General features: G+C 44.0%; 1 protein-coding gene across 1 annotated transcript; it reads left to right on the top strand.

Moving 5' to 3' along the window:
• Positions 1-5,050: 5,050 nt before the first annotated feature.
• On the top strand, positions 5,051-11,138 carry FUT4 (fucosyltransferase 4). The gene has a single exon (XM_009007228.5). It carries the CDS (start codon positions 5,306-5,308, stop codon positions 6,938-6,940), a length of 1,635 nt encoding a protein of 544 aa, XP_009005476.4. The 5' UTR covers positions 5,051-5,305; the 3' UTR covers positions 6,941-11,138.
• The last annotated feature ends 1,747 nt before the right edge of the window (positions 11,139-12,885 follow it).

Raw genomic sequence — 12,885 nt, 5'->3', positions numbered from 1 at the left:
GAGTTTCTGAAACTGTACAGGATTTGAGCTAACTCATTTGAGGATTCAAGTAGACTTGGGATGGTGGCAAGGAACAGTGTTTGTAAATCTGGATTAGATCTGGGGAGGCCAATGTGATACTTATCATTTTTACCCTATATTTGGGTACCATAATATTTACCTCAATCATTATTTTATAGCCCAAATTCTTCTGTATAAATCTTTGTAAGTGCAGAAATTAAACTGTTTCACTAGTGCCTCAAGCAATGTAAAATTAATAGTGCATTCATTCATTCATTCATTTAATAAATATGTATTAAATATGTGTCAGGCATGTGTCAGGCATTGCACTGTCACATTAACATATTTTTCTCAATGTCAAAATAATTTTATTTTGTGTAAGCCTTGTATTCTATAATTTTTTCGGTGTGACTCAAAATAAACTCTATTTTAGGAAAAGGTAGTTTGACAACAAGAATGTAGAGGTAAACCCTTGAAATATATATCATGAAAATACAGTTAGCCTCTATAGCTGTGTGTTTCATATCCTTAGATTATCAAGGTCAACTAAACTTGGATTGAAAATACTCAGGGAAAAAAAAAGAATGGTTCTGTCTCTACTGAATATGTACAGACCTGTTTTTTTTTGGTCATTACTCCTTAAACAATAGAGTATAACAACCATTTACATAGCATTTACATTTTATTAGGTAATATAAGTAACCTAGAGATTGTTTAAGGTATACTGGATATTTTTCTTTGTATTTTTAGAAAACAGGTTTTCACCATGTTGGCCAGGCTGGTCTCAAACTCCTGACCTTATGTGATTTGCCCGCCTCAGCCTCCCAAACTGCTGGGATTACAGGCATGAACCACCGCATCCAGCAGTTTTATTTTTCTATAAATGATTTAGCAGGCTAATGAACAATAAACTGTGGATGTCATTGATTGTACACAATTTTTGATTTTTAACCAACAGTCCATTCCATACTTATCTGTCCAAGTACACATGGTTAAAAAATTGTTCCTGACAAAGTCAACTGTCTCCACCTATTTGCACACAGATCAGCCATTCCAACACCTGCTCACTGATACCCTCATCATTTCCTGGTAAGTTCATAATAAAGTACTCAACTGCCTTTTTCTCTCTTCAAGGAAAAACATTTAAAACATAGTTAGCAAGTCAATGTTCAGTAACAGAAATCTCAGATCCAACCAAGGGTAACAACCCACTTGAGGGTAGCCTGAATCACAGGGAGTTTATGCTGACAGAGCTTGGCTCCACCTGGAAAGCTAGGCAGTCAGAACCTATTCTGGGGCTTCCACAGGAAACATCAAATCTCTCTTCCATGAGAAACACGCGAGGCTTTAAAATGAACTATGATAGTCTTATTATCAAATGAACTATTTCCCTGAGAAAGAATAAGGAATGAGTTTCAATTTAAGGAACCACAGTTGGCCTGTTTCTTGCTCCCAAAGAATCCTGTCCAATATAAAATTTTGGAACTGAATAAGTTACTTTTGGCATGTTGTGAGTTGATTGCTTGTTCGGTGTCATAAATTGAGTCTTGAACTATGGAGCTTTCTGCTACACTACTTTTGCAACCTCAGGGCCCATAGAACTTTCTCCATGCCTGATCGTGTCTTCACGCTTGCAACTGAAAGCCAGTTCTTTATGTGCAATATTCTGTGGAAACAGAGAGGACTTTAAATGCACAAAGAATCACTTATTGTCACCAAATGTAAAAGAATCATAGAACGTTCTTCCATGTCCCAAATCTAAGATGATTTAGAGTTCATTTAGTCCAACCTCTTCATTTTAAGAATAGTAATATCTCCTTCCTCGTGGGTAGCAGACATGTTTTTGCCCAACCAGCATCCTTTCCCTCTTTTTCAGGTACCACCTCCTCATTTTTTCTTTTGGGTAACTTATGTCCCTGCACTGTTATTCAAGAATAACAGATTATTCCACATCTGTTATTAAGATGGGATTGATTCTAGCTCCAGAGGACAGTCTAAAGAGAGTACACATTCCCTGACTACAGTGATTGCTTCAAGAATGAGCACATGTTGCAGGTTTGGCCAATGAGAACAGCCTAATTTGATACATTTCTGATGCCTGTCCCCAGAACTTTGATTAATACGTTCACAATATTTTCCACCGAAAGCTTAAAGGTCATCTCAACGTCATAGCAAGCCATTCACATAGCCAGAATCGCCAGATGCCTTCCCATTTTGTAGTGGGGAAAGAGATATCAACAGTTAATTTTAGTAATACATTAAGAGCATTTATTCATTCAAAAAATATTCAATGAGATGATGAACACTACCAAATGCCTGGTTTTGTTGTGGGTGCTCAGGATGGAGTTATGAATGAAACAGTCATGATCTCTGAATGCCCTGTGATGTTCTGAATGGTACATGTATGAGACAGCACAGGAGAGCCATGTAAACTACCTTGGATGTATGTTTGTGGGTATCCAGAAAGGCTTCCTAAAGAAAGGAACCAGCCTCCTAAATCTCTCTGAATCTATCCTCCTTGAATTTTCTTCCTCATCCTCACAGCTACTGTCTCAGTTCAGGCCCTTTTTATTTCGCATCTGAATTACAGCAATAACTTTCCAAGGGAATACCACACCCCTACTCTTACCCTGTTTTTACCCAACTCACTCTTTACTAATGAATTTTTTTTCTTAGAAACTTTTTTTCTAAAGCATAATATCCACCCATAAAAATACATATGTAAGCATAAAGTTTGATAAATTTCCTTAACCAACACATACTCATTAACCAGAGCCTACATTAACCAACAGAGCCAGCATTCTGTAGCCCTCCTCAAGTCACCATCCACATACTCACCCTCCTGATACATAATAAAAATAAGAATTCATTTAAAAAGTAAAATCTCATAATATTGCTTCCTTCCTATGTTAAAGCCTTCCAAGCACATTCCCGACAGCCTGCAGGATAAAACCCCATCTCCTTCGCCAAACTATACCCTAGTAATTCCTTGCCTACTGCCTCAGTCTTCCCTGCCTGGCCTCTGCAGTGCTGCTCCCTCCGTGGGGACTAACATAGCCCTCTTCCTCTGCATTGTAATGATTCCTAATTATTCCAGGAGCCACCTCCTCAAAGTCTTCCATGATCCATTCCCTTCCCACTATCTGTTTCTCTCGTGGATTTTTGAAGATAGAAAAGGTGTTTTCCATTTGTTTCCCAATTTGTTAAATGAGTGAGTAAATTTATTACTTTCCCATAATTCCTTTCCTCGCTTTCCCTCCCCTCTACCCCACCAGTGGTTCTTTTAAAATAAGAACAATCCAGTTCCCTGTGAATGTTTGTACATGTATGAGATGCACAATAACCACATATGACTTTCACTCAGCAGTTTGCAAAGTGATGACTGGTTTTCATTGATCCAGCCACACCTTACTGCCTAGTATCCCCTCCTCTCATACCAACTAAGGCTTAGTAGGGCACTTTGTGGTCTCAACCCTAACAAGGTAAGTGAGCACAAAGAAAACTGATGTGCACCACAGCTCGGGCATTCTTCAGGTAAAAAGATGGCTTATATAGAACATTTGGAGGCTTAAAAGAAAATCGGGAGTAGGGGAAGGAGGCAATCAAGCAGGAAAACATTTCCCAAATGCCTACCAGCCATGTTCTGGGCACAATGGTAGGCTCTATCTGTGATGTCTTATTTAACCTAAGTGGGAGAAGAATGTGAATAAACGGCTGGATTTCTGAATTGCATAAAAAGAGAAGCCAATAACTTTTTCCTTTATTTGACTGAAACCAATTATTTGTGCATTTATAGCTTTTGCAGTTAAAAATAAGAGTGGAAAAGTCACTGGAATGTCCAATTTCAAATAAAATATTTGATTTCTGATTTCTGCTTTTCAAACAAACCAACCACCACCACCACCACCAACAAAAACCTAGAAACATTATGAAAGATTTTAGTGTGTAGGAGGAAATGTCACTAGGTTGATGGGCCTAGCCAGAACACCTAACACCCTCCATCCACCCTCCAAACAGGCTGCGGCCCTGCAGACAGCACCACCTGAAACCACTTTTATAGAAGGTTTTACACTCTATACTTGATTTTTAATGAAAACATTCTTAGCAATAAATTCATATGGCTAATCCAAGTTTGTTTTCCATAGGCATAAAATTAAAAACACCTGGCAGGATTGCCCCATTCCCAGCAATATTATTTCTCCCCTAATATCCTGTAACTTTTAACACACTAGGCTGGGACTCCACTGTTGAACAGCTGTGATCTATAAATTCTCTCAAAACTACCTCCTCTCCTTAGGTCAGCAGCCCCGCCCTGATCTATTTATTTATCCCCTGAATAAATGTTGAATATCAAAAACCAAAGCCAAAATCCAGAAATTTAAATTCAACCCGTAGGTAAAAAATTTCTCAAGTGACTGTGGACGTAGATGTCTCCAGTGTCGACTCACTAATAAAGCAGAAGAGGCCAGTGTGATAATGTCTTTATACCCTTAACTTGGGTGCTAGAGTATTTATCTTCATCATCATTTTATAATCCAAAGTATTTTGCATAACTTTCATCAGTGCAGAAATTGTTTCTTAAGTGATAGGTAAAATCAACAGTGATGTTCATTCATTCATTCGTCTCACTGAATAAGCAATAAATTCCTTGATGCCAAGAGCCTCGGGGGGCACATCTTCATCTTTGGTTTATGAGTCCTGAGCGACCTGGAACAAGGAATACTACTATGAGCCGGAAAGTCAGACCTATTGGGTAGGGGACGAAAGGAAGGAACTTGTTTTGATTGCTAAGAAAATGTTTTGTTCTCTATCCTTTACTGGGCTGGCAGGCAAAGGGAATGTTCTTTAAAAACACTCACATTGAAAACTTAAGTTTCACTAAATGCACAGTCTGTGAAGGCCGCGCCTCTGGGGGCTGCCTCCACATCCCGCCCGTCTCGACCGGCCACGAGGTCCTGACCACGGACGCTGTGGCTGCGCCTCTGCTCGCACTTTCCCGCGGCCTCTGGACTCCCTCCCTCCCTCAATCCCTCCCTCCGGCGGCGTCGCTGGCTGGTGGCTGGGCCTAGCCGCAGGAAGCAGACGCGGATCCTCCGTCCAGCGGCGCCCGTTCGGCCTTCCGTCTGTTCCAGCGCCTGCTCCTGCGCTGCAGCGGCTTTGGAAGGTCTCGGGGCCCCTGCACCTTCCCAGGGATGAACCGGGGCTTCCCTCTGGAAGCGAGGGTTCGGGCCACCGTGAGCGAGTTCCGGGCGGTGGGCGTGCCCAGAGGGAGACTGTTTCAGCTGAGACAGAATCAGAGTAGCGGATGAGGCGCCTGTGGGGTGCGGCCCGGGAGCCCTCCGGCGCGGGATGGGAGGAGTGGGCAGAGGCGCCACAGGAGGCTCCCGGGGCCTGGTCTGGCCGGCCGGGCCCCGGGCGCCGTGGAGGGAAGGGATGGGGGGCGCCCGGCTGGGCTTCCTGGCCAGCTCACCTTGCCCTGGCAGCGGGCCCCGCCCAGCACTCGGGAGGAGCCGGGCTGGGCCCGCGGCCTTCGGATTCCCGGACCGCCCCCTCCCGCTCCCGGGCCAGCGGCGAGCGGCAGAGACGGCTGGAGCCGCAGCGGCAGCATGAGAGCCGGTGCGGCTCCTCCACGCCTGCGGACGCGTGGCGAGCCGAGGCAACTCTGCCTGTTCGCGCCATGGGGGTGCCGTCGGGCTCGCTGGCGGCTGCGGCAGCGGCGGGCGGGCGGCGCGGGTGGCGCCGAGGACGGGGGCTGCCGTGGACCATATGGGTGCTGGCGGCCGCCGGCTTGACGTGTACCGCGCTGATCACCTACGCCTGCTGGGGTCAGCTGCCGCCGTTGCGCTGGGCGTCACCGACCCCGCCGCCGCCGACCCAGCAGCCGGCGACCCCGCCGCGGCCGGTGGGCGTGCTGCTGTGGTGGGAGCCCTTCGGGAGGCGCGGCGGCGCTGCGAGGCCGCCCCCAGACTGCCGGCTGCGCTTCAACATTAGCGGCTGCCGCCCGCTCACCGACCGCGCCACCTATGGAGAAGCTCAGGCAGTGCTTTTCCACCACCGCGACCTCGTGAAGGGACCCCCCGACTGGCCCCCGCCCTGGGGCGTCCAGGCGCGCACTGCGGAGGAGCTGGAGCTGCGCGTGTTAGACTACGAGGAGGCAGCGGCAGCGGCGGCGGTGACTGAAGCCCTGGTGACCTTGGGTCCCAGGCCCCCGGGGCAGCGCTGGGTTTGGATGAACTTCGAGTCGCCGTCGCACTCCCCGGGGCTGCGAAGCCTGGCAAGTAACCTCTTCAACTGGACGCTCTCCTACCGGGTGGACTCGGACGTCTTCGTGCCTTATGGCTACCTCTACCCCAGAAGCCACCCTGGCGAACAGCCGTCGGGCCTGGCCCCGCCACTGTCCCGGAAACAGGGGCTGGTGGCCTGGGTGGTGAGCCACTGGGACGAGCGCCAGGCCCGGGTCCGCTACTACCACCAGCTGAGCCAGCACGTGGCCGTGGACGTGTTCGGGCGAGGCGGGCCCGGGCAGCCGGTGCCCGAAAGCGGGCTCCTGCACACAGTGGCCCGCTACAAGTTCTACCTGGCTTTCGAGAACTCGCAGCACCTGGATTATATCACTGAGAAGCTCTGGCGCAACGCGTTGCTCGCCGGGGCGGTGCCAGTGGTGCTGGGCCCAGACCGTGCCAACTATGAGCGCTTCATGCCCCGCGGCGCCTTCATCCACGTGGACGACTTCCCAAGTGCCTCCTCCCTGGCCACTTACTTGCTTTTCCTCGACCGCAACCCTGCAGTCTATCTCCGCTACTTCCACTGGCGCCGGAGCTACGCTGTCCACATCACCTCCTTCTGGGACGAGCCTTGGTGCCGGGTCTGCCAGGCTCTGCAGAGGGCTGGGGACCGACCCAAAAGCATACGCAACTTGGCCAGCTGGTTTGAGCGGTGAGGCCACCCTCCCCTGGAAGTGACCCGGGGGAGGCCAAGTTGTCAGCTTTTTGATCCTCTAATGTGCATCGTCTTGACTGCTGAATCATGGGACTAAGTTCCTCAAACACCCATTTTTGCTCTATGGGAAAAACACGATTTACCCTATTACTCAGCACAGAAATGGGGGCTCAGTTTCCATATTTTTTGCAGAGCTAGCACTTGGGCTCCCTTTGTTGTTGATGGGCATCATTGTTTAGGGGTAAAGGAGGGGGCTGTTCCTCACCTTGTAACCAGTGTAGAAATGAAATTGCTTAGCTGCAAGAAGCCGTTGAGGCGGTTTCTCTAAATTTCCTCGTCTACCACAGGCCATATTTGTGTCCCGTGCAGCCTCTAAATCGCATACACACTGTTCCCAACTCACATTTTTCTGGACCGTGAAGCAAATCTCTGGTTTTAGAAGGAGGCTTGTTGGTGGAGAGTGGAAGGACTGTGGCTGCAGTGGGTTGTTTAGATTCCTCACAACCTTGACTCCTGAGAAAGGTAAGGAGAGTAGTCCAAGAGGGGCCTCTGACTTGATTAACAAGTACTATCTGTTCCCCTGTCCTGTGAATGGAAGCAAAATGCTGGATTGTCCTTGGAGGAAAATTAAGATGAATACATGGGTGTACCTCACTTTACCTAAGAAATGTATTCCTGAAAAGCTGCATTTAAATCAAGTCCCAAATTCATTGACTTAGGGGAGTTCAGTATTTAATACCCTATGGAGAATCATCCCTTTACAATGTGAATAACCATTTCCTAATTTATTTATTCTGTCTTTATGTTTTTCTATACCCTGGATTTTTTTTAAAAGTATAGTAAAATCACAGAGGTGAAAATAAAGCAGGAGCAACCCTCTTCCCTCCTCCCAGATAACCAGCGTTTGTTTACAGACAGAAGAAAAGGAAGCCACAGTGTCATTTCCACAAAATTATTTATTTCATGTCTTTTCTGGACCTGAAATTTAAACTGGAATGCCAGTCCTGCAGGGCTGCTGGTATTACCCTCTGCAGAACAGTGAAAGGTACTACACTACATTATGGAATCATGTAAAAGGAAAAAAAGTTTCATGATGTCTGTAAGTGGCAGTTTTTGTTTATCTCTGTCAGTTCTTAAATGTTTAGATCCTAGGAACTACATCAGTGCCTACTATTAACTTACTCTGTCTCTTGTTGAAGGCTAAATCTGCACTTCTCCCTGATGCCAGCAGGTTCCCCTTGTAGTCAATGTAGTAATATAGCATATCCTCACATTTCCAGTGCCCTTGAGACTGTGCTATGGAACCAGACTTGAACCTACATGCATTGACTTGACAAGTTACTGAGTGAGCAGCATATTCAGCACGTGCCACTATGTGCCTATTCTGTGCCAAATACTGATCTTGGAGCCCTAGGGAAGATAGAGAATTATGCAAGACAAGGTCCTCCTTTTTAGGGCTCTTACAATCTGTCACTTCCAAAAAGTAAATAGTGACTGATAAAACAATTGGCAGGACCTGATTGATTACTGTGACAGTCTTAATGATGCCATAAATCATTATTAGAAAGCTAGTTGACTTAAAGCTTGGAATATTGTGAGTTTTCTCCTCCACTTATTAGAATAAGGACATTCAGTGACTAATTACTGTGGGTAGAGTCAAGATTAACTAAGTTTTATACAGAGTTCTGCTGTAAATAGTCGTTTGTATTTGATTAGTGCAATTATCTAAATCATAAAGCAAGTTTTACCTCTACATTTTTTTGCAGACATACTTGAAAACCTCACTTAAATCTAGGTGCTTCAGTTCTCTTTCTTGAAAGGAGAAATGAAAAGCTGTGGATAAAATGTCCTCATTAAAGTATTATAGTGGGCGGAATTACAATTACAAGTGCCAGCCACTCAATAAAGATAAAAGTTCTATTCTTAACATGAGTTTTTATGAGGTAACAGTCAGTGATTTTGGTGTTGCTGGGATTCTATATGGGGCAGTGGGAAAGAGTTCAGGTATTGAAGGTAACGTAGTTTAGATTTGAATTCCAGCTATGTGACATTAGGTAAATTAGTCGTAGCCCTGAGCCTCAGCTTCCTCATCTCTAAAATCACTGAGGAAAATACTTCACAAGCTCATTCTGAGCATTTCAGCAAGTAAATGAAGGTACCCAAAATTGCAGATACCCAATCATTGATTTTCTATCTTCCTTCTTTGCTTGCAGTGATTTCAAGATGTCCTCATTTCTATTTATAGGTCTAAAATGAAATCTCAAGGTATTTTGTAGAATGAATCTGAAATAAAAAGGATGGTGCCTCATATCGTATATTTCAAACGAGTCCCTATAGCTAAGCCATATTTCAAGAATCATGATTACCATTTAGATTAAGCTTGAACTTGCAAACTAGAAGAAGCACTTAGGCTTTCTTTGAAAAGAATTTTTTTGTTTTGTTTTGGTAAAGCTCTCTCGTTAAATTAGTGTCTATTATTTTACCAATTTTTTAGTATTAAGTCCATTTAAAACTAACCATGTTTTTATAGAATATTTAGCATGAGGAAAGTATAAATGCATTTTTTTGTTTGTTTTTGAGATGGAGTCTTGCACTCTTCTCCCTGTTGGAATGCAGTGTTGTGATCTTGGCTTACTGCAACTTTTGCGTATTGGGTTCAGACGATTCTCATGCCTCAGCCTCCTGAGCAGCTGGGACTACAGGCATTTGCCACCACACCCGGCCAATTTTTTGTATTTTTAGTACAGATGGGGTTTCACCATTTTGGGCAGGCTTGTCCTGAACTCCTGACCTCGTGATCCACCCACCTCAGCCTCCTTAAGTGCTAGGATTACAGGTATGAGCCACTGTGCCCAGCCATTGCATTTTTATTCACATACAAGTTGTTAATATGGAACAATTTTTCAACACTAATCTCATCAGAGAGCAAGATAAATGTGGCAATTGCTCATTTTATTTTACATATACTAAACTGAGTAGGTTCAGCTCTAACATACCTTAAGAAAAATGCATATCAATTCACTGTATGTATTTCAAAATGCTTTTCCTATGATTGTCATGTCCTCCCTTAAGGCTTTTCCCTTAAATTTATTACAAATTTAGTATTTTTAATACTTGATGACTTTAATTACATAAATGCATCTGGAATGACATTTGTATCAGAAGAAAATCTGACTTTCTTTCAGTATTCACAGGTTCTTTCCAGTTTCCACGTCTTTCCCTACCAGTAATTTAGGGGAGACAGGGTGGTTTCATGTAAAGAGCTTGCAGTTTGGAATCAGAACCTGGGTATGTGACTCTACCATTTTCTGCCCCTGTGGCCTTGATGAAGCAAGTTACTTAAACTCTTGGGTTTTAACTTTCTCTTTATAATGCATGATTGCTCATCTCCCTACAAAACAAGGATTAAATGTGATGATATATGCCAAGGTGCTTTGTATATTGTAAAGTGCTATATAATTATAAGATGTTCTAAATTTTCAAGGAACTATACTTGGGATTGGCAAATAGTTTTCCAGAGAGTAACTACTTTAAGCTTTGCGTATATAATTTATGTAGGTGTTGAGACAACAGATTAGACATTTAAAGTACTTAGGATAGTGCCTGGCTTGTAGGAAGCACCTGGAAAATATTCGCTGTGATTACCATCAGTCCATTTTCCCAAGGAAGGAGCCAAGGTCCAGGCTCACTGAAGGACTTGTATATGATTACAGTAGCAGTAGCAGAACCAGCCATGTTGTACAAATCACAACCCCATTGAGCCTCTGTCACATGAACTGCAAAATGAGCTGATTAGACAAAATCATCTCTTGGGACCTCCTAGTTCCACTTGCTATCATTCTACTAACTGGCACCCTAGGGTTGAAAGTGCTAATCTGCTTTCCAATGTGGCTTCCTTACAGTCTGGAACTGACAAGTAAACTGGCAGAAAACCAGGAATCAGAGAATCTGATTTAGCTTTAAAGATGTAAATTACATATATAGTATACTATATATTTTTTAAAGCATTATATGCCTCAGATATCAGGGAAAAGAGCCCAGCCCTTGGTAGTTTGGTGAATCCTTGTACTGAATACATGTCAAGTCATTTTTGAATGTGTCTCAGGGATTTCTATGCTACACATTATTTTAACAAATCAAGTATTTATGTACACATTTCAGATTTTTTGACAAAATGATTAAAATAATGAGATGGAAAATGACTCCTTGTTTATAATGTTTATCCTCCATGCACTAATGTTTTCAACCATCAACCATGGGATATTTCCTGGCTGGGTCAGTTTCTTAAGTTCACTATTTCTAGATTGGTAATTGGAATGTGATGGGTTTGCCTCTTCTGTGTTGTGCCAAGTCCAATTCAGCCTGTACTCTTGTTCTTTCTTGCCTGTCCTTTTTACTTCATTCTGAGGAATCACCATCACAAAGGGCGTAAGTAGTGTACTGCTTTCTCTTAGTCCAGTTTATTTCACTAAGTGCTCTGATGTGATGCCTTCCATTTACTGTCTCTAGCTCCTGTTCACTAAATTCAATGCCATTTTAAAAGAGTGGGATCAGAGCTGGGAACATGATGATAGGCAGAGAGCAGGGGAGGCAAGCTTTCTGCTTAACAGTGGATACTCAAATTATTGAAATAGGAAAATATGAAGTTGTAATAAACACCAACTATTGTCTCTTTTTTCCTACCTGCCCCCCTCCACCACACACACACACACACACACACACACACACACACACACACTGACATGCTCATTTAAGCACAGACTTTGAAAAATGAAGACGACCAGCTGAAGATAGAAGCAGGACTGGCAAGAAAAGAGGATTCAATAATGAATGAGTAAAAAGAAAATTGCATTATAAAATAGAGCAGGTGGTGAATATAGAAGGGGAGTGAAGAGAAAAAGAAAGATATAGGGGTGTGGATAAAAGTACAAAGTGAAGACCAGATAGAAAAAAGTGAGAGGATAGGAAACATGAGAAAAGTAAAGGAAAGAAGGGTTAAAGGACAACAAGAGGCTGATGCCTCTAATCCCAGCATTTTGGGAAGTTGAGGTGGGCAGATCACCAGAGGTCAGGAGTTTGAGACCAGCCTGGCCAACATGGTGAAACCACGTCTCTACTAAAATACCAAAAATTAGGATGTGGTGTCGTGCGCCTATAATCCCAGCTACTTGGGAGGCTGAGGCAGGAGAATCGCTTGAACCCAGGAGGCGAAGGTGGTACTGAGCCAAGATCATGCCATTGCACTACAGCCTAGGCATCAAGAGTGAAACTTCGTCTCAAAAAAAAGAATCTTTTGCTCCAGCTTGAAATACAGCATCTGTTGACAAATGGGGAGTGAAATGAGGAAGTCTGAATTCACTGACAGGGAAAGTTGGAAACTTAACAAGAAATCAACATTTTTTTTTTTTTTTTTTTGAGACGGAGTTTCGCTCTTGTTACCCAGGCTGGAGTGCAATGGCGCGATCTTGGCTCACCGCAACCTCCACCACCTGGGCTCAGGCAATTCTCCTGCCTCAGCCTCCTGAGTAGCTGGGATTACAGGCACGCGCCACCATGCCCAGCTAATTTTTTGTATCTTTAGTAGAGACGGGGTTTCACCATGTTGACAAGGATGGTCTCAATCTCTTGACCTCGTGATCCACCCACCTCGGCCTCCCAAAGTGCTGGGATTAGAGGCGTGAGCCACCATGCCCGGCCCAGCAATCAACGTTATAACAGAAATATAGAACTGTCCCTTGATATATGACAACAGATTCCTGAACTTGATTGCTCCTTTTTTTCATGTCGGAAAATTCACATCCATGGCCATTTTTTCATTCCTAGACAGCGTATTTCATCTGTACTCAATATTCACTTTTAAAGAAATCTATTTTGTTATACTGTCAAAATCACCGTTTTAAGGATTAGAAAACATAGAGGAAAGAAATTTGAGAACTCCGGATATTT

Source organism: Callithrix jacchus, chromosome 10, assembly GCF_049354715.1.
Source record: "Callithrix jacchus isolate 240 chromosome 10, calJac240_pri, whole genome shotgun sequence".
NCBI lineage: Eukaryota > Metazoa > Chordata > Mammalia > Primates > Cebidae > Callithrix > Callithrix jacchus.
The sequence above is the reverse complement of the archived record's forward strand: the minus strand, read 5'-3'. Positions and strand labels throughout refer to the sequence as shown.

Coding starts and splice junctions, on each gene's coding strand:
- FUT4 (XM_009007228.5), top strand. CDS start 5,306: ATGAGGCGCCTGTGGGGTGCGGCCCGGGAGCCCTCCGGCGCGGGATGG.